We start from the raw sequence: 20,498 nt of genomic DNA, 5'->3' as shown, positions 1-20,498 counted from the left end.
ATAGAAGTGAAGTAAAGACAAAGAGGAGGAAAAATACAGGGAAAGACTAGGAGCAATAAAGAGAAAGGGAGAGATATAAAGCAGAGAGATAAGAAGGAATCGAAGAGAAAGGGGGATAGATAAATAAATTAGAGAGAGGGAGAAAAAGAAGCGATAGAGAGACTTGGGTGAGCAACCTGTGATGTATGCCTGCAATGTAGGTGCCATCAATGCATGGGGGGATCAAGTATATGATGCGCTCATTTGACTCTGCCCCCAAGTGTGGTATACAAGGCGCAGGTCCAAGAGGGCGGCAAAATTAGTTTTTGCCTTGGCAACAAAAATCATTGCACCAGCCATAAGCTATGGAACACCCATACAAAACACACATTTACCTGCTCTTGTTTTTCAAGTGGATAAAACCTACTTAGCACACATCATTAGGCACCCTACTTACAATATAAATATGTATGTAACACTTAGCCTAAGTGTGATGTTGGAACAGGAAAAGTGACCCTTAATATCACGACTGATCATGGTAGCCTCCAGGGCCTCAGATAAAGAACGTGTAGAGGAAAATGAAAGCTTTATCTACATTACTGTATTTACTGCTCAGAGAAAAGCTTTTTCCATTTTAATGCCCATGTGGCTGAACGCAACAACAACCAGTTACAGCAATGAAGCAGAGGGTACAAACGCTATATTAAGTTGCATGCAATATTCAACTACTAGGTACCCACGCTTAAGCCAAATAGTGCTTATGTGCATCGAGAGAGAGAGAGTATAATATAACTATATGATTTAAATAGTAGGCAGGGAGACGTTCTGTACATAACATGGAAATTATATGTATACAAGCTATTCAGTCAGTAATTCTAGGTGAACCATGGTACTAAATTGTCTCTATTCCAGTGATTAGATAAACAGACATATGTGTGCATATATAGATACATGCACAGAAAGTGGCCAAGCATTACAATGAGAACAGCCAGTAGCCAATTTCATTATTAAAAAAAAAATGCATCCCATGAGCAGCCGCTACATAGCTAACGCACGGCTACGCCTTTTTTTCGTTGACGTCACATCGGTCGTGTTTTATTCTCCCAAAAACAAAAGGCGACGCTAAACTAGGTGGAGCGCTCACTTTCCCCGCCAATCCAAAGCGAGGCTTGACACGCAGACGTACCACACGAAAGCGTGTCATTGCACTTCTACTACATATGAATACAAAAAGAGGATGGCGTCTGGACGCCGTGCGTGATGATATCACCAAACTCATCGCATCCCGTTTCATTTCTTTTTCCCCCCCACTATCCAGTACCGAACCGAACCGGGATTGAGTCTTACGTCATTGTCAACGTCATGGGGGTGAGAAACGAGAATAATGGGGTAGTATAGGAAGATGGAAGATAGACTAAGCGAGGGTGGTAAATTATTTACATTTTAGGGCATGAGCGGGTGCTGGAGGAATGTGGTGGCTAAGGGACAGATGTTCTTATGTGCCGTAGTGCCTGGAGGCTGTCGGTACGAACTGCGGATGCTAGGATGGTGTATTTTGTGGTAAATGCAATCTCGTTATACCATATCAACCAAGTGTCCCTGTTTGGGATCCAAATTCCCTTCTCTACCCACCAGGTATCCCTCTTTTCTAGGAGCTTAAGGTGTTTGGCTGGTATGCGTCTATCACAGTAATATGTTGATAATTTGAATTGCATGCGCAGAATTTATTCCTTTTTAAATATCTGCTTATGGCAAATACAAAGTGTTAGTAAAGCCCTTCACCACATGATTTTGGCTCATAGCCCTTAATATAAAAGTATTAGGTGTTTCCTGAGGAGGTGAATAGGTGTGAAATGGTGAGTTACAAGAAGAGAAAAAATTAAAGAGTTTGCTACGGTTTTTTGATATGGTACTATTTTGCATTAGTGTCAAGATTATTATTTCTATAAAATTTTTATTTATGCACCGTTTCTTTGGCACACAGCGGAAATCTGTAAGAGCGAAAGAAAAGAAGCAAAAGCGCCAAGAAGAACGAGCAGCTATGGCAGCTGTATGCGCCAAGGTGCAGGCAGCCAATCAGGTAATACCCATTTACAAAGTCATCCGGGGGGATTCGTTTGGTGTTTGTTGGATTATTAATATATGTCCATCCAGGCTTCCTACACTCCCTCCTCATTCTTTTTTGTCTTGTTTTCTATAGCAGTGTGATCCTCTTGGGGCATTTCCAGTCTTCAAGAAATATGACAGGAATGGGTGAGTGGGGCATTGGGTAGATGTTAAATTTGTATCAGAGTAACTGAAGAGATGTCTTTAGAAGACTTTAATAAGCCCTCCTGATTTAGTCATTTTTGTTTCCTGATTCTCAGACTCAGTCTAACTATAGAGTGCTGTCGAGTGTCACACTTGGATCAGAAGACTCTGGATTGGGCCTTTGAACTCACCAAGACAAACATGCAGCTGTTGTAAGTGCCCCTGAGGTGCCCTACCTAAATCAGCCATGAAGGGGCTGGGCATCTTAATCCTGTGCTGCCTGCACTAGTGCTGTCAAGGTCACTCTCTCTTTGGCATGTGGGCACCCAGGGACAACAAAGTCTCTGATGCCCATGGATGTTTCTATAGGTATGAACAGAGCGAGTGGGGATGGAAGGAGAGGGAGAAGAGAGAGGAGATGACAGATGAACGAGCCTGGTATCTTATTGCCCGTGATGAGCTTGGTGCCCCTGTCGCCTTTGTGCACTTCAGATTCGATGTGGAATGTGGTGATGAGGTTCTCTACTGGTAAGTTCGAAGTCACTGTAAAAATCATGTAATATTGAAATCTAGCATGTGTCTTGGAAGTTGGTACTTTAACATCGTCTGAAAAGGTAAATCTATTAAGTATAATAATTAAAAGGTAAAACCAGATGATAAGCTGAAGATGTAGAACTTGATAGCAGATAAAAACTGTTTGGCTCATGTAGTTCACTTGTTTTGTAATCTGCTGCAATACCTCAAATTCTGTGAGATCATTGGTGTTCTTCAGGCAATTTTCTTATGGCTAAAACTACAAAGTCAGAGATTTAAAAAACATTTACTAGGTGCCATGAGTAACCGGAAAATTCATTAGTTGCTTCCTCCTATGAATTAGCTCTGGAGGAAAATGAGCAGTTCCCTTTACAGTGTTTTAAGTCCAAAGTGGCAAATGAACCCTACTTACTGATTCTTAGGTTGCAAATTTCCCTGTGAATTTTATTTTTGACTACCTATTAACAAATTTTATTTATATTACTAAAGGAATTACAATTCGGAATTGATTGAGACGCAGGATTTTAAATTTTGGCAGCTCAAAGAAAAAAAAAAAGCTATATCTTTTATGCCATTCTAATACAAATCAAAGCATTAAAATGCCATTGTGCTTTGTTGTATATGTTACATTATGTTGGTGACAGTGTTCATATGTGCTGTTTGCCCGTTTGGTCATGTTGCAAACCATTTGCCTGCCTGAGAAACATTGGGACAGGAACAGCAGCAAGCCCTAGGCTACGAGGGAGCTATTTTGAATACAGCACTAACCAGCAGTCTTTGTTCAATTCTGAAAGTATATCAGTTAAGTGGTTGTGTTTAAAATTTTGTAAATGAATGTACATTTTTTGCGTGAAATATTTTCTTTAACACACACCATTTTTAAGTTATGTTTCAAGGGAAGGTAGTATTTTGAACTAAAACATATTTTATAACCTCATTGAGTTCTAGCCCCCCAAATATTGGTAAGAAAATGATCAGATACTTTGGTTCCCTCTGCATGCACGCAAATGCAGAATTTCATTATTCTGCAGGCAGTTGTGGGCTGAAACAAAATTGCTTGATCTAGAATTGTCGAATGTCTCAGTGAAAGTGACGTTTTTCAGAAAGGTAGAAGTTTGGAATTGTCTCCGGTAGCTCTAGTAAAGGATTACATAACTATATCCTGCACACTTTTAACCCCTTAAGGACAATGGGCGGTCCCTAAACCCATTGAAAACAATGCATTTTGAGCCCGTACATGTACGGGCTTTGTCATTAAGGGGTTAAATAATGCAAAAGTACAACAAATGGGCAGGTGTTTTAGCCCGTTAGTTTGTTTGCATTATACAAATTGTATCTGCACTGAACTTGTAGAAATGTGTAACTTTTGTTAAGAAGCTAAACTTCCGTATGTTTTGGCCACGTTTCAGTTATGAAGTTCAGTTAGAGGTTCGTGTCCGCAGGAAAGGAGTTGGGAAATTCCTCGTACAGATCCTACAGCTGATGGCAAATAGGTGAGAGAACTTTGCTTTTAGATTACATGAAAGTAACAGGTAGACAGAAATGATTAGTGCTCGTTTAGAATTTTTGGGTTTTCATTAATTTGTTTTTACATAAGCAATCTTAAGAAATGTGAATGTTTTTATTGGTATTCCGATCACATTAATACAAATGTGGTTTTCCTTAACCGTACTGTTGGTCAGAATTAAGCATCACTCCTTTACCCCAAATTTAATGACTGTGAAACTAATTTCTTAAAATTATGACATTATTACTGAATGCACCTCGATTTAAGGATGTGTCCTATGAGAGGCAACTTGTGTTCAACCAAAATACTTTTTTGTACTCCTGTCACGTGTTTTAATTAGCGTCAAATATAATGCGTCGGCAAAAGTGTATTTCAATTTCCTTACTTCATTTAACTCGGAATCCTGCAGGGCCAGCTCAGTCCTTCATGGTGAATAAGCTCATATTGTTGGTCCCTTATAATGTTAAGTGACGAAGTGCATTGAAACTTCAACTATCTCCAGCAAAATCCCAAACTGGTGAATACAAGTCTTTGATGCTCAAAGCCAGCTCAGGTGTCCCATAAAACACTGCAGTGAGATAATTCACTTTAAAGCAGATTCATTAAGTACCTCAAGTTCAAATATGGCTCAAATTAACTCATATTATCTTTCTCAGGAACTGCATGACTATTCCTACGTGTTAAGTACATTTTCCCATTTTGTGATGTCTTCTTCATGGCACAGGCTGCCTTTGTGAGGGGGTTAAAGAAAAGGAAGATATACGAGGGACAAAAAATACATTGCATATTTGTTTTGTCAACATTTACCACAGAACATGGCTTCCTGTGGTTCAATAATCCCATACTTTTACAGTTACACTGACAGAAAAACGAGCCTTAAGGTAGTTTTGTTAACTAACTTTTAGTTGCTAAAGTCAGTGAAGCCCACCTTTTAATCCGTGTGTGCAGTTTGAGAAATAGAACAATATCTTTGGTATATGTTGTTTTAAGAAACATGGTGCCTTGCATAAAGGAACGTGCATGGAAGCTTTTGTTAACTTGTCGTCCATAATTAGGCATTCTTCAGCCTTATAAAAAGTTAATATTACATAAACTGTCCATGTGCTATTTGTTTTGGGTTTATTAAATAGTGAAGGGGAATGCAGGCTAAAGTGCTTCTTTTCCTTATACATGGAATGGATTCAAAGGACAAGGGAATAACATTTGCTGCAATGATCAAATTAGCCGTTTGTCCTTCACAATTGTCTGGATGGGAACCCAATGTATTGCTGAGAATGTAGTTGTAACAGATGTTTTCTTTTGTCGTCCGTGAAAAAAGCGTGAGAAACCGATTCCCTGTTATTTTTAAAAATAATACCCCTGATTTTGAAAATGTTCAGATTTTATTTCTCAAGTGCTATATTTTTTATTTTTTTTGCAAGTCATTGAAAACATTTGCAGCTGGTGCATGTGCCGTACACCTGGCAATGCTACCTGTCAGAAGGTGAACAGTAGCCAATGGTAAACCAAACAAGTCGAAACCCTGCTTGTTTATATGTGAATCAAGGTTCACTGATGCAAGGAAAATATGTGGCATTACTACCCCTTTAATGTGATTTAGAACCTTGTTCAGTGCAGCTTCACGACAGTTTGTAAGGCATGCAGAGATAAAAACAGCATGATATTCTAGAATAGGCAAATCCAGCAGAAGGCTCTGCACTGTGTCATGTATTCCAAGAGGCGACCAGGCTGAGAATAAACTCAGGTTTATTCTCAGACAACCTGACATTATGTGTCATTTACTTTTTGTTATATTCTACAACCATGTGGGAAATTGCCAAAATCATTTGGGTTCACCCTAAAACAAGTTTTTTTTATTACAGTTTTTGTATTCATTTTAAACAAAATAAACAAATGGAGAGTAATACAAGATGGGGCTGCTATGTGAGTGTTCCATTACTTATTCATTGAGGTGTGTAGACTTATGGGTTTGTACACAAAATTATGAGTTTGTAGTTATTACAACTTTTGACTTCACAATACGTTACAGAATTTCATCCCTGTAAAAAGGGGTAAGCCAGCCATGAAAAATGCATAGTTAATGCAAGGAGTTTTCTGGAGTCAACTCAATGTTTTACCTAGATGTTAAGGACCATCTCAGCCATTCTTGCAGGAGAAGCTCATCCCCCAAATTTGCAATACAAGTGTTAGTCTCACCCTTTCTTTCATTGCAATCTAACAGTTTAATTTCTTTGTGTGGTGTTTGCAGCACACAGATGAAAAAAGTTGTTCTCACTGTCTTTAAACACAATCACGGTGCTTACCAGTTCTTCAGAGATGCTTTACAGTAAGTGACCAACACTCCCATGAATTGTGCCTTTCATCCCCTCTATATTGTTTGCCCCTCATGCCTTCTCTTCCTCTCTTGTTTCCCCAGGTTTGAAATAGATGAAACCTCACCCAGTGTATCGGGGTGCTGCAGTGATGATTGTACGTATGAAATTCTAAGTCGCAGGACGAAGTTTGGAGATGCATCACACTCGCACTCAGGACATTGTGTGGGCTGCTGTCACTAAATAGGTCTAGGGGTAGATGGACAGGGGTGGTTTCCGGGGGCACAGAGATTGTCTTGTTTATGCCTTTTGTTTAGTTGGTTTTTTTTTGTTATTTCTTAAAAAGCCTTGTATGACTTGTGCAAATGCGTGTAATTAACACGCTCCAGCTAGTTCTTTTAATGGTTAATAAATAACTCTTTAAATCTACTTAATCCAGCGAGTCATTTTTTAATAGGCTGTATTTAAATTTGAGGCAATTACTATATGTTCAAAAGATAGGATGCTGTGCTCAATAATGAGGTAATTGCATGTTGAATTGAATGGGTATGCAGTCAAGGTGCCCACTCTGAGAGACTGCATTCTTAAACCTTAGAGCAATTTCCTTTCCAAAAAATTTTTATAAGCCATCACATGCCCCTTTACTAATACTCTGTCAGTTTAACTTTGTTTTCAAGGTAATTTACATTTTTTAGTAAGCCACATACTAACCCAAAATAAGCCTTTTAAGTTTCTCCGCTAGACGCGGGCTATAAAACAGGCCTGCGTCGTACCTCTTGAAGAGCCTTTGTTTAAATGGTACACTATGACTATATATATATATATATATATATATATATATATATATATATATATATATATATATACATCAGTTAAAGTGATGGAAGCAAATAACAAAAATAAAGCAGGGGTTGATGTTTTTGCATAATTTATTTTGTGTAGTTTTGTGAACATCACAATGGCTAAAGTTTTAGCACATATATTAAAATTAGAAGCACTTCCTGTGTACGATGGAGGGACCTGCTTCATCATACTCCTGTTTGCTGATCCACATCTGTTGGAAGGTGGACAGAGAGGCCAAAATGGAACCACCAATCCAGACAGAGTATTTACGCTCAGGGGGAGCAATAATCTGTAGAACAGAGAATTAAAAAAAAATTAGATATGATTGTAAATCATACAGCTTCACACTGATACAACAGAGCTGCTCTAGTAACAGAGCGTTTGACTAAACCGTAAGTGTCTATTGGTTTTGTCTTAGATTCAGGCTAGAATAGATAAGGGGTCACAAAGGAGACTTTAATACTTTGGGGATTTGATTGGCAGAGTTCCCTTGTTATCCTGCTACAGTTACAGACCTGAAACCACACATAAAAACGGAGTGTTTTACTTTGTAGTGGTGGGAATGAACACTGTATTTTACTGTAGGATGACATGGTAGTCGCTGTTTCTGTTCCTGTGCTAGGTGGAATGTGCTGTTAGCAGCAAGTGAGTTAGCTTAATTGTATAAGAATATACTACTTCTGTTGTAGAAACTATAGTGAATCGGGTGTTACCTTGATCTTCATGGTGCTAGGAGCAAGAGCTGTAATTTCCTTTTGCATACGGTCAGCAATACCAGGGTACATGGTGGTACCACCAGACAGCACATTGTTGGCATAAAGGTCCTTACGGATATCAATGTCACACTTCATGATGGAGTTGTATGTGGTCTCATGGATACCAGCAGATTCCATACCTAGGGAAGAAGAAAGTATCATAAGAGTGTCTACAAAAAAAAAAAAGCCCCATAAAGTAGTTGTATATCTTAGTAAGCACGCATACCAATAAAAGATGGCTGGAAAAGTGTCTCAGGGCAGCGGAACCTTTCATTTCCAATAGTAATGACTTGTCCGTCGGGGAGCTCATAGCTTTTTTCCAGAGAAGATGAGGAGGCAGCTGTTGCCATCTCATTCTCAAAGTCCAGAGCTACGTATGCCAGCTTCTCCTTAATGTCTCTTACAATTTCACGCTCAGCTGTGTGGGGGCAAAGAAGATAACTTTATAGAATGGCAAGTTCTGTATCATTCTGCAATTGCAGTTTGTCATGCAGTACATACGTCCTACTAACCTGTGGTGACGAAAGAGTAACCTCTCTCAGTCAGGATTTTCATGAGGTAGTCCGTCAAATCTCTGCCAGCCAAGTCCAGACGTTGGATGGCATGGGGCAGGGCATACCCCTCATAAATGGGCACATTGTGTGTCACACCATCTCCAGAGTCCAGAACAATACCTGCAAGAACACAATTATTTGGGTGAGGAATGGATTATACATGTATGTGTGTGTGTATATGTCTTGATAAAACGTGGAGGTCTTCATTTACTACTGTGTTTTTAGACAGGGAACTATGCGAGTCTGTTTTCACAGGAATGCCTTTTTATAATACCAATGGTTGGAGTTAACTCTCTGAACCAGAGGTTAAATGGGAGGTAATGTAATTGCAACAATGGTTGGATATATGCAGGTGTTATAAAATATACACTAGCAATTGACATGAGGTATGGAGCTGAGCATTCATACAATAAAGGCATAGTGCTCTGTATATACGATAAAAGTGTACAATCATACTGATAAATTCACTAATACATTAGCTGCAGTAAAATGATTTGATGAGGTGACTTATCTATGCACAAATACTAATCTACTATTAGGTATATAATATTTTTCTTACCAGTGGTACGGCCAGAGGCATACAGAGAGAGGACAGCTTGAATAGCCACATACATTGCAGGGACGTTAAAGGTTTCAAACATGATCTGAGTCATCTTCTCACGATTGGCCTTGGGGTTGAGGGGAGCCTCAGTGAGCAATGTGGGGTGTTCCTCTGGGGCTACACGCAGTTCATTGTAGAAGGTATGGTGCCAGATCTTCTCCATGTCATCCCAGTTGGTGATAATACCGTGCTCAATTGGGTACTTCAGAGTCAGGATACCCCTTTTGCTCTGTGCCTCATCTCCAACATAGGAATCCTTCTGTCCCATACCGACCATGACACCCTGGAAAACGAATAGTGCAAACCATTAGGGAGATTTGAAAGGAGAGATAATAGGGTAAATAAGTGTTTGGTGTAATTATATATATATATATATATATATAATGTAAAAGGGTGAAGCCGTATTAGTCCAGTAGACACGATGTCAAAAAATAGAGTATTGCAGAGTATGCGGTGATACCTTTTTTTATTGGACTAACATAATATTAAAAAGACAAGCTTTCGAGAGCTTCGGACCTGATGAAGGGAGGATAACTTTACCTTCTTAGAGTGTAATCATGATGTATAAACCAAGAAGTATGCTGCAGCAAAAATATAATTCAAGGGGGGGGGTTAATATTGTATATCTTTAGAGTAGGGTGTCTGATCCTATTGAATTTATTTTAAAGCAGGTTGGAAGTGTACTTCTAGTTAGACAATGCTGTAAACCTGTCGTTATTATTCGTTGTTATTCCAAGAGTAAAGCTGCATCTCATAATGAAGCATACATGTTGGTGGGGATCTGGCATTATTAAGTTAGGTATATTCAGTAAATAGTGTATTATAGAGGTTATATAGGTGCATTAATAATAAGTTGTGACAGGACAACTTGTTCTTCTTGCACTAGAAACCTGATGGTTGGCACCATATAATGCATTGTTGAATCAGATTAAATCAATTTCATCACAACATAACTACCCTGTTTAGTGAATACATCCTAGAATTGTAACGCAGTCAGAGTTCTGCGATTTTCAGACACATACCCTGATATTGATTAGTCTCTATGTTCTTTTATATTGAAAACGCTTATTGGAGGAGAAAGACCAAAAGAGGTTAAGAGATAAAAATATGAATGCACACAAATGCAAAAGGACAACAGAAATTAAATTAGAGGCAGAGAAAGGAAGAAATGTGATTGTGAGATCTGTATAACCATTGCTTATTATATGAGGCATTCAATGAAATTATTTGTAACAGGAGATGTGAAAATGACTGTGCCTAAAGTATACAGTATAGCCATTGTATTTTGGCCATGTAGGGATTTCTGAATTCCTCCCAGGGTCATTAGGGAACCAACCAACAGCTGGGTCATGTGCTGACATAGAATATGTTCAAATATTTCCTGTCAGGATATATAAAAAGCTCCAGATCAGAGGAATGGACAGGTGAAATGAAAATGAAGTGCAAAATATTAAATGTCAAACTAATCCAACAGGCAGATTTTAGGAATTATGTTATGGTAAGAATGAGATAGAGGTATTGGAAAACCACGCCTGTTGAGTTCTGAATTGTGAAAGGGAGTGCAACCAATTGTGATTTTTATCATGGTTAAGTCATGCAGCCAAGCTAGAGATTTACATGTGCCTATCAGCATGTATCTGACCTCTCTGTACATAAGACGTCATTGAGCATGATACACATTTTAATCCACACAGCTCTGACTACCCAAATAATGTGACCTGAAATCCCCTAGAAAATTATCTCCGGGGATTCTATTAGTGTAAATACTGGTATCGCTAATTCTTATTAATCATGTGCTATGTTAAGAGAATTAAACTACAGATGTTAAAAATCTGGCAAGAAGCAGAGCAGTAGAGTGTAAAATGCTGAACACAGCATATGTTTGTGAACAGTGTAAAGAGTAGAGTGTAAAGAGCTCAAGATATCATATTTCATCTATTTTTACCAAGGCAGCCATATGTTTATCTAAAGTGAACCTAAATGTTTCTATCACCTCAACTGGAAGGCAGTTCAATGCACTTACTATCCTATTACGTAATTTACACAAAACAATCATTTATATTTGTGGACTCATGAAAGATTGTCTGATATTGTATAAAAGGGTCCAGCAGTGTTGAATCTCTACTGTTGGTAAGAAGTAGTAATATTGTAGAAGTAGCTTTACCTGGTGACGAGGACGTCCCACAATGGAAGGGAAGACAGCTCGGGGAGCATCATCTCCAGCAAAGCCAGCTTTCACCAGTCCGGAGCCATTGTCGCAGACCAATGCAGTGGTCTCATCGTCGTCACACATGGTGAAGTCTGGAGAAGGGCTGTAAGAGAGAATTAGAAAGTTAGGCTGTATGTCAATGACCCACCGGATTAGTGGCCATTTGCTGTGTTTCTTTAATATTCCTTGACCATTCCTTCTCTGCTCCCCCCGCAATATTTCAACTTGTCACACCTGTCCCACTTTGTTGTCCCACCTGTTACTGTTTGGCCAGCTGTTATTTTCTATGGCACATGCAACTTGCCTCTCATAATGGAGCTTGCCAAGAAATTATGTCAGTAGTGCTTAGCAATTCTAGTGGAGGAATTAGTGAATTTTAAAGATATGGTTAAAGGGATTAGCATGTTCTGTAAAACTGGTATGACTGGGGTTAGACCATTTGGAAACTAATTGCATTTGAAATATTTTCCCACTGGTACTCAGGTTTTCCCCTTTTTCCCCTTCCTATCTGTTTCTTTCCCCTTAATGACACTACATTAAGGCTCTGACAATCCCTGCAAGGAAAGAGAGCTGTAGAACTGTCACAAAATAGGTAAAAATACCAAAAGATCATACATTTATAGTGATAAAATACTGAATTACATCTGCAACCCTGAAACACATGCTATATATTTAGTTGTGTGTGCTGTTAATCAGAAGAAAGATGAAAGATTTAAGAAGTGCTGCGTAAATTGTTGGCGCTATATAAATAAAAGCTAACAATAATAATTTAAGCAACTTTCTGTAAGGGCTTGGCTGAAGAAGGGTTAAGTGTTGCTCCTGGTCTAAGAGGGAAAGGATTAGGGGAAGCTCTGCAGGACTCACCGTTGTGCAGCAGTGAGGGCGAAGGTAGAGCAGCGTGCTGGTGTTTGCAGTACACTGCCATCCTTATATATAGGGTAGCCCCTGAAAAGGTATCCAGGGAAGCCCTACACTCACTCAGCTCCATATTTGGAGAGAAGCCAGGACATCCCTGCCTTGTGAGGGTCCAAGCTAGAGTCTGAGTACTGACCATATATAGTGGGGTCTCCCTCCCACTCAGCTGCCTGTATACAGCTCACACATACACATGGCTATTCCTGGATTTAGACTGGTGTGGCTTTACTTAGAAAGTGCTGTAGAAAGATAGATAGATAGATAGATAGATAGATAGATAGATAGATAGATAGATAGATAGATAGACAGATAGATAGACAGACAGACACATATATTAGATTAGATAGAATTACACTGATTATTTCTTAGGTTAACGGGCAAGGGTGCAAGAAGGAGACTTTAAACAGACACACAGCAATACAATGATAGTATGGAATGTAGCTGGTAACTTTTAATGCAATCACTCTATCAACCAATGCAATGTTCATGCAGAATGTGCCACTTTTATAACCATACACCAGAAAAGCTACAAAGAAATAATAAACTTGTGAGCACCTATACAGAAATGATCCATTCAATGAGACAATTAAAAGAAGTCGTTTCTGGGTAACAGAGTCTGCTTCCCAATTTTGGCAGAGATTACATAACATAAGGTATCGATTACTTATAAACTGCACCCAACCTGTAACAATAGGTATAGATATCAAATAAAAATATTAACAAAATGCAGCTTATTCCCCCTGATCCAGAATCTGTTTATTGTGTTTTGGAAGCAGGATATCGCACAATAGGTCCCCTGAAGTTCGTTAGAGGCAGATCATACTAAAAAATCTAGTTGAAACGATTATTACAGTCATTCTGTATGTTTAAATATGTACAGATTTCATTGATTTGCACAATATTTTTTTACTATTCAGTTTATGCCCTAAAATATTTTTTTCATTGAGTTGGTGAGACCTACATAGTTTGCAACTCCTTGTTGGCACAAACTGTTTGTAAAATGCAGTACCCAGAAGTTTTTTTTTCCCTTGAACACATGCTCTGCTTGTGTCACCCACACTGGATACATGTCACCCAGGGCTGATTTCTGTAAGAGGCAAAATAATAGCATTTTTAGTGGACTGTCGAGGTTATCTTAGTGGGGTCAAATGTAATTTTAGTATCTACTGAGGGTGATAATTCTTTTCCTGCACAAGAATTATTATAGCCAAATCCACGTAAATTTTCAGTGATTTCATTATTTAATGCCCATATAAATGATGAGTGAAACCACCGTGGTAAGGTAAATGAGAGTTACCAATATGCAGGGCCAGCCTTAGGTGTTCAGACGCCCTGTGCGGACTACTCCTCTGGCGCCCCCCCCCCCCCCATCCCACAAAAAAGAAAGGAAAACATAGTGTAACAAACAACTAATTAAAGATTATTTATGTGCAAGTGCAAACAAGTACAATAATATATAACTAGAAACAAGGCTGGTGCAAGGATTTTTGCCACTCTAGGCAAAACATAATTTTGCTGCCCCCTGGCTTCTTCCCCACAACCCCCCCTTTTGCCACACCCACTTATACTCCACTTGCTCCCACTCCTCCTCATAGTGACTACGAGCCGCTTACTGAATGACCGCGGCCACGCTTCTAATGAATACCTGCGGCTGCAGGCTGCGCGGCTGCCGGCGCTAGGGTTGCCACCTTTCTTGCAAAAAAATACCGGCCATGCTAATTTGCATAATCTGACATATATTTCTGCCTCCAGAAATGCCTTATACCCTTATATGCCACTCTGGCATATAAAGGGTTAAAAGGCATATCATGGGACAGAGTGGCATATAGGGGGTATAAGGCATTTCTGGAGACAGAGTGGCATAAAGGGGGTTAAAATGAATATCACGGGGCACTGCCTCCAGAAAAGCCTTATGCCCCATATAACAACCCTGGTGTCAGCGGTTGGAGTCCGGTGTTCATGAAATTAAAGGGGTCTGCAATATATAAAATATTTGCCACACTGACTGCAGATTAAGGGTTGACTGTGAGAGTCAGTGCTGTCTTCCCTCCTTTTGACCCTGACCGTGACTTTGAGTGGTCCTCTCCCCCAGTAATCATCCCCAGAGTCCCTTTGACCCCTCATTCGCTAAGCCATACCTCTCTTTTCCTTCCTCCCTGTTAAAGATTATAGATCAAATAAACAACACATGTAAACAGCACCTGAATAAGACATGCAAACCCTATATATGCAGGTATACATAAATAACGTATGGAAACATGGCATAGCAGGTATAGATCAAAAGAACAACACACAAACCCAGTTTTGCTACCCCCTCTCCCCACTTCTCACTCACCATATACCTCCTCTCCCCACTTCTCACTATCTACCACCCCCCATAGTTCACTTACCTTGATGAAGTCTTGTGGTGGGAATGCAAGGCTCCTGCCTTGCTGCTCTGCCGCGGCTTCACTGCTGAGCGCCGGGATTTTATGTCATATTCTGGCGCTCAGCATGAAGCACCGTCACCGAGACAGAGGCCTTGCGCTCCCACCACTGCACTCAGGACAGCGACGGGCTGGGTGGCGGTAGGGAGCAGAGGATATAGAGAAGCGCCGAGTTGTTGCTGAAATTTTTTTCATGAGTGACCACTCGGTGCCCCTCTCTCGCCACCGCTCCCTGCTGCCTGGGTGCACACCGTGCATCTGCCTCAACACAGCCCTGGCCTTGGTGATAGGACGGCGCCTGGCGCCTAGGGTGACTACATTTGATTTCTGCCATTCAGGGATGAAGCACATGAGATTAAACACAAAGGTGTATATATATATATGTAATGGTATTTCTCGTGCTACCCCAAGCCTCAAGTATTAAGCCAGTATCACAACCTCATGCTGACGAGTCCCATTAGGACGAAACAGCTGTCCATGAGTGGTGATCTGGCTACTGCACCTCTTCCCGAGTTTTGTCTAAAGGCTGATTTGTACAGCGGGCAATTACTTTCAAGGAAGCATGTATAAAGTGGATATAGAGACAAAATGTGATTATTGTTGACCTTATTTGCATGCACCTACCCAGAATCCCTTGTGGTTGTGGCAGCACCATGAGATTTCTGAGGGAAAAACAAGCCTTCTGGCTTGTCTGGTGTCTATAGATGAGTGATTAATAATGCTTCTACTACATATATATATATATGCGTTAGACATGCATTTTTAACTATATAATATGTAATTATCTCTTTGAAGTATAGACCGTGATTGAAATATGATTTTAAAATAACAGCTGAACTGGCAGTTTCTTTAATATTAGACCCTGCTGCCGATATATATAAATATTAGACCCTGCTGCCAATGTATATACTGTATTGGCTCGATTATAGGCCGCATCCGAGTTTAGGCCGCACCCTAAAAGTTAGGTGCTTTTTTAAAGAAAAATGTTGATTCTTAGTGTAATAGATGCTGCCACTCTGCCCTCCCCCGAGATATGCTGCCACTCTGCCCTCCCCCGAGATATGCTGCCACTCTGCCCTCCCCCGAGATATGCTGCCACTCTGCCCTCCCCCAAGATATGATGCCACTTTGCCCTCCCCCGAGATATGCTGCCACTCTGTCCCCCCCCGAGATATACTGCCACTCTGTCCCCCCCTGAGATATGCTGCCACTCTGTCCCCCCCTGAGATATGCTGCCACTCTGCCCCCCCCCGAGATATGCTGCCACTCTGTCCCCAAGATATGCCCCCCCACTAGACTTACCAGTGCAGACTCCCGGGTGTCTTGCGGGGCCGGCGGGGGACATCTACGCAATACGCGTATACAACTTCCGATGCCGGCACTTCCGCCACTTCTGCGCCGCATCACGCAGATGTTCACCGGCTGCGGCTTTGAGATTGTGTGGCAGCCTGGAAATATTTTACAGGTACAAAGAATGAATTACATCAACAAATCCTGGAAGCAAATGAGCCATAGTGTAGAAATTGAATCTGAAAAGATCTAGAAAAATTATCTAATAGTCCTTTTGCAAGCTCTGTTGGCATCTTACTGCTTGACACATGATGCCACTGAGCCCTCTGACTTATACAGTTTAAATGCCAATTTCTTTTTTCACATTACCTGATTAACACTTTTATTCACCCACATTGGCTTTAGTTTCTTTCTTGTGGATTTACTTCCTAATGGTACATATTTAGAAATATATTTTTGAAGTGTGAGTTTAAACATACTCCACTTGTCCTCTGTTTCTCTTTGGATAAAGAGGTCATCCCAATTAATTCTCTGCAAGCTTTTTTAAAGTTAAGTGTCTTGGTAACAGTTACAGCGGTTTGCTTTTTACTATTAACTTCAAACTGCACCATATTATGATCACTACTTCCCAATTGCTCCCGTACTTGAATATTTGAAAACAGCTCCAAGACTCAAGATCCTTGGGGTGTGATTCAGCGGAGGTGACCCAGTCCTGAGAGCTGGGAAGGGATGCTGAACAAAGTCAAACTGAAGATTGGACTAGGGAACCTTACCTTTGTAGGAAAAGTTCTCTTTCTGTGCAATAAGATTCTTCACGTGCTTCAGTACGTGGCTCAGGCATGGCCTCCGTTTGTCTCATTCAATCAAGCCATCACCCGGATAGTTTTCTAGTTCAATGATAAAAACAGCTGTAAGGGACAAATAAACTGAGTTTGCACATATGCGCTCATATGCATGTGGCTGTTTATCAAGCACCAGTGTTCCATACAGCTTTACCAATAATGCATAATACAATACTTTGTAAGAACTTTTATATGCATACTTCAAGCTGCCAAATGAATAAATCACTTGCATTTAGAAGAAGTTTCAGCCACAGAGAAATATCCTCTCTGTTGTCCCATTTTTGTGCCATTGATTGGCTACTTCAAGCGGCCAATCAGTGGTAGGAATGCGAGCCTATGGAAATTCACTTTCTATGGAAGTGCACAGGCGTTCTTGTACAACTACACCATTTCATGAATTTTTCAGCAGCCATCATACTTTGTCCTCATTACCCAATGTTTCACTTTTGTCTTTTCTAGTTTTGTAATACCCCTTGAATATACGTATTGTAAAAAGTGCAGCATACATTGTTGGCTCTGTATAAATAAAGGTAATAATAATAATAATTTTGGTGTCTGTCACCCTACCGGATCTCTCTAGATCTGTTAATACAGATCGCAAGACGTGCCAGCTATTGATGCTGAGTGCTGGGATATGATGAGCACTGCAATAGAGCACTGAAACAGACCTTATGCTCCCACCACAGGACTTAAGAAAGGAAAGAGATGGGGAGAAAGGAGATAGATAGTGAGAAATGGGAGAACTAGTAATGGAGAGCTAAAGAGAAAGATATAGAGCGAAGAGAGGAAGAGGAGAGATAAAGAGAAGAGGACAGATAGGGAGAAAATGGAGATATAAAGAGAAAAGGAGGTAATGAGAAAGAAGAGGCATGGGAAGAAAAGTGAGAGATAATGAAGAAAAAAAGAGGGACAAAAGGGAACAAGGAAGGAAACGAAAGTAAATAAGGGTAGAGAAAGGGGAGAGATAAATGCTTTCTTGTAATTTGTGTAAATGTTTTTTGCTAGGAATATTCTATATCAGAATTGTTCTGCCCATCTTTGTGGGGAGTACAGTACAGACAGCTCTTTGCCCAAATGCTATCCTGGAGGATATAGTTGAACACACAGAAGAATTTGTAACATTATATTCTACTCCTACATATCGACACTCCTGTAAGGCTACATCTCAGTGAGCCAGAAAGAGACGCAAGATTACATTTGAGGACACGCATATTTTTAGTTATGTACATCTATGAATTGTAGTGTGTAGTAATTAAAAATTTGTCATACATACATCTTACATACATACAATCAAAAAAATTTTTTTCACCACTGAAAACTGACACAATTCTGCTGGTGTGAAGCCAGCTAACACAATAAAAGGGTTTTAAAAATAACTCTTGCCACGCTGACACAGTAGAGAAAAAAAGGGGGCGATTTACAAATATAAAGGCTGTTGTCAGGCTGTATTTGTGGGAGGGGTCTCAGGGAGTATTTATACTCCCTTCAGGGCGCTTCGTTAGTACCTACAGGACATTTCGTTTACACTTCTGGGGCGTCTTTTGGCTCTCGTTTGTGCATTTTGAAGCACCTTGTCTAGTGTCTTACCTCCCTGGGCATTCCTTTCTGTGCCTTCTGACATTCTCACTCAGCATTCCAACTTTCAATTCCTTTCATCTGCTCTTCTTGGCTCATGGGCAGGGTAAAGAGGGGGCTCGTTTAGGGATTATCTCAGGAGCTGCTGCATCTCTACACGTTTTATGGGCAGGAAAGGGGGGCTCGTTTAGGGAAGAAAATAGAGGGTTATTTAGGGGAAGGTATCCAGATCTGCTCTGCTTGTTTCATTTGTGGGGGGGGGCTCATTTAGGGGAATGTATCCAGGGCTGCTCAGAAGCTCTACTTGTTCCATGTGCAAGGCGGGAGGGGGGTCCATGTATCATTTCATGTGCTGTGAGGAAAGGGGCTTGTTTAGGGGAACGTATCCAGAGCTTCTCAGCTACTCGTCTCATGAGAAGGTGGGGAAGAGAACAGGGTGGTTTAGGGGCAACTAAAACAAAACTCCCTAAATTCGGTTCTACCATTTGCTACCTTCTGCCATACTAATCCCAAATGTTCCCCCAATACTATCAAATTATTGATACAACATGAGGTTTCCTTACTTCATCCGGATAGACATTCCCTTTTTAGCGCACATCCCAAATCCGGAACAGGAGCTGAAAAGAGCCATTGAAAACTTTGCAAATGATAACATGGTTGTAATACAGCCTTTCTTAATGAATCCTATTCCTATCTCTATTCTCTATATTCCCTCTTTCCTATCTCTCTTCCTTTTCCTTTACAAGAAGTAGGCCCCTATCCTACCGTTTTCACAGTCTAGGCACATTTCAGACCCACTGGACATTCGCTCATGTTTTACCCCACCACAAATAACACTTGCTACCGCATTTTTATTTTGTAAAATGAGCTTTCAAAAGCGTCAAGGTGTTAAGTAGCAAAATATATATCCCCTAAACATTTCGGGTGTCCAAAGTGGTACAAATGTGTTACCAGATGTGGCAGGGAGAGTGTCACACCAATTTGTGTAGTACATACATGGACTAGCTACCAGGTAGAGATGTTATGGTCAATTTCAGCATGTGGTGCCAAAATGTTTTACAACATCAATTTCTCTTTGAAGGTGGAACTCCAACCAGGGCCCTCTGCAAGGTGTGAAATGTTACGGATGAGGTGTCTCTAACCATATGCCTGTATCCACTAGCAGTCAGCAAACCATTTCATCCAGGGTCATATACAAAGCATACATCAATAATAACCCACAGATTCATAATCCTTTTGTGCATATTTAGAACAGGGAAAGCACACCCTCCAGAAAGAGTACTGTGATGGACCCTTTAGAGACGGATGGTCTCTGCCGTCAATAGTTCCAGCAATCTCCTATGGACCCCTCAGTATACTCCAGACTCCCAGTAACCAAATAGTTACACTTCACGATGAAGTGTCCCTTGTCCCCAAATCACAGACACGGCCTTAGGCTTGAACAAGTAAGAATCTCTTTTATTGTACACCAAACACCAACTTTATACATGAGACCATCTTGATAAGAACAGGGTGAACAATACATAAATACGTTAGCTTAAACACTTTAACTGGCACCAATCAGGAGAGGGCTAGAACAGGGAGTAACCAGTACAGGGGGTGTGGTCAGGGGCGGCCCACATCCTCTAACTTAGGGATCAATCATAAGGGGAGCTACCCTCCCTACCATATATGGATATCCGGGGGTGTGGCTGTAGCGACATTTGGACTGGTATGTTTCCACAACGCAAGTGGGAGGCCACTTATGGTTCCTTATGGTTCCTACAGGAACACCTTCCCCTCGCTTATACCACCTCTGGGCCAGCTTGGGAACTTGAGATAAACTGAGAAGGTATTAATTTAAGGTTGGGAAATTGGTCTTGTGTGACTTACTTGGGAAAGTTAAAAGGGATATCCTGAACCAGCC

The 20,498-nt window shown here is 40.5% G+C and overlaps 2 protein-coding genes across 5 annotated transcripts; one reads left to right on the top strand and one right to left on the bottom strand.

Moving 5' to 3' along the window:
• Positions 1–2,020: 2,020 nt before the first annotated feature.
• Positions 2,021–6,825, top strand: LOC149281727 (N-alpha-acetyltransferase 40). The gene is made up of 7 exons (XM_089499063.1): positions 2,021–2,059; positions 2,180–2,232; positions 2,346–2,441; positions 2,599–2,757; positions 4,173–4,256; positions 6,519–6,596; positions 6,687–6,825. Exons 1-7 carry the CDS (start codon positions 2,021–2,023, stop codon positions 6,823–6,825), a joined length of 648 nt encoding a protein of 215 aa, XP_089355189.1.
• Positions 6,826–7,570: 745 nt separating this feature from the next.
• On the bottom strand, positions 7,571–11,628 carry LOC149281726 (actin, alpha skeletal muscle 3). Of its 4 annotated transcripts, XM_089499027.1 has the most exons (7): positions 11,500–11,628; positions 9,492–9,618; positions 9,294–9,380; positions 8,693–8,854; positions 8,407–8,598; positions 8,139–8,320; positions 7,571–7,714 (listed from the first exon to the last, which is right to left on the bottom strand). In XM_089499027.1, exons 1-7 carry the CDS (start codon positions 11,626–11,628, stop codon positions 7,571–7,573), a joined length of 1,023 nt encoding a protein of 340 aa, XP_089355153.1. The 4 variants fall into 4 exon arrangements, with proteins under 4 accessions (XP_089355153.1, XP_089355152.1, XP_089355154.1 ...); XM_089499026.1 differs by having other exon boundaries at positions 9,294–9,618; XM_089499028.1 differs by lacking the exon at positions 9,492–9,618 and having other exon boundaries at positions 9,294–9,489.
• Positions 11,629–20,498: the final 8,870 nt, after the last annotated feature.

The sequence above is a fragment of the Sceloporus occidentalis genome, unplaced genomic scaffold (genome assembly GCF_023333645.1).
Source record: "Sceloporus occidentalis isolate IW3139 unplaced genomic scaffold, rSceOcc1.0.p SCAF_128, whole genome shotgun sequence".
NCBI classification, from domain to species: domain Eukaryota; kingdom Metazoa; phylum Chordata; class Lepidosauria; order Squamata; family Phrynosomatidae; genus Sceloporus; species Sceloporus occidentalis.
The sequence above is the reverse complement of the archived record's forward strand: the minus strand, read 5'-3'. Positions and strand labels throughout refer to the sequence as shown.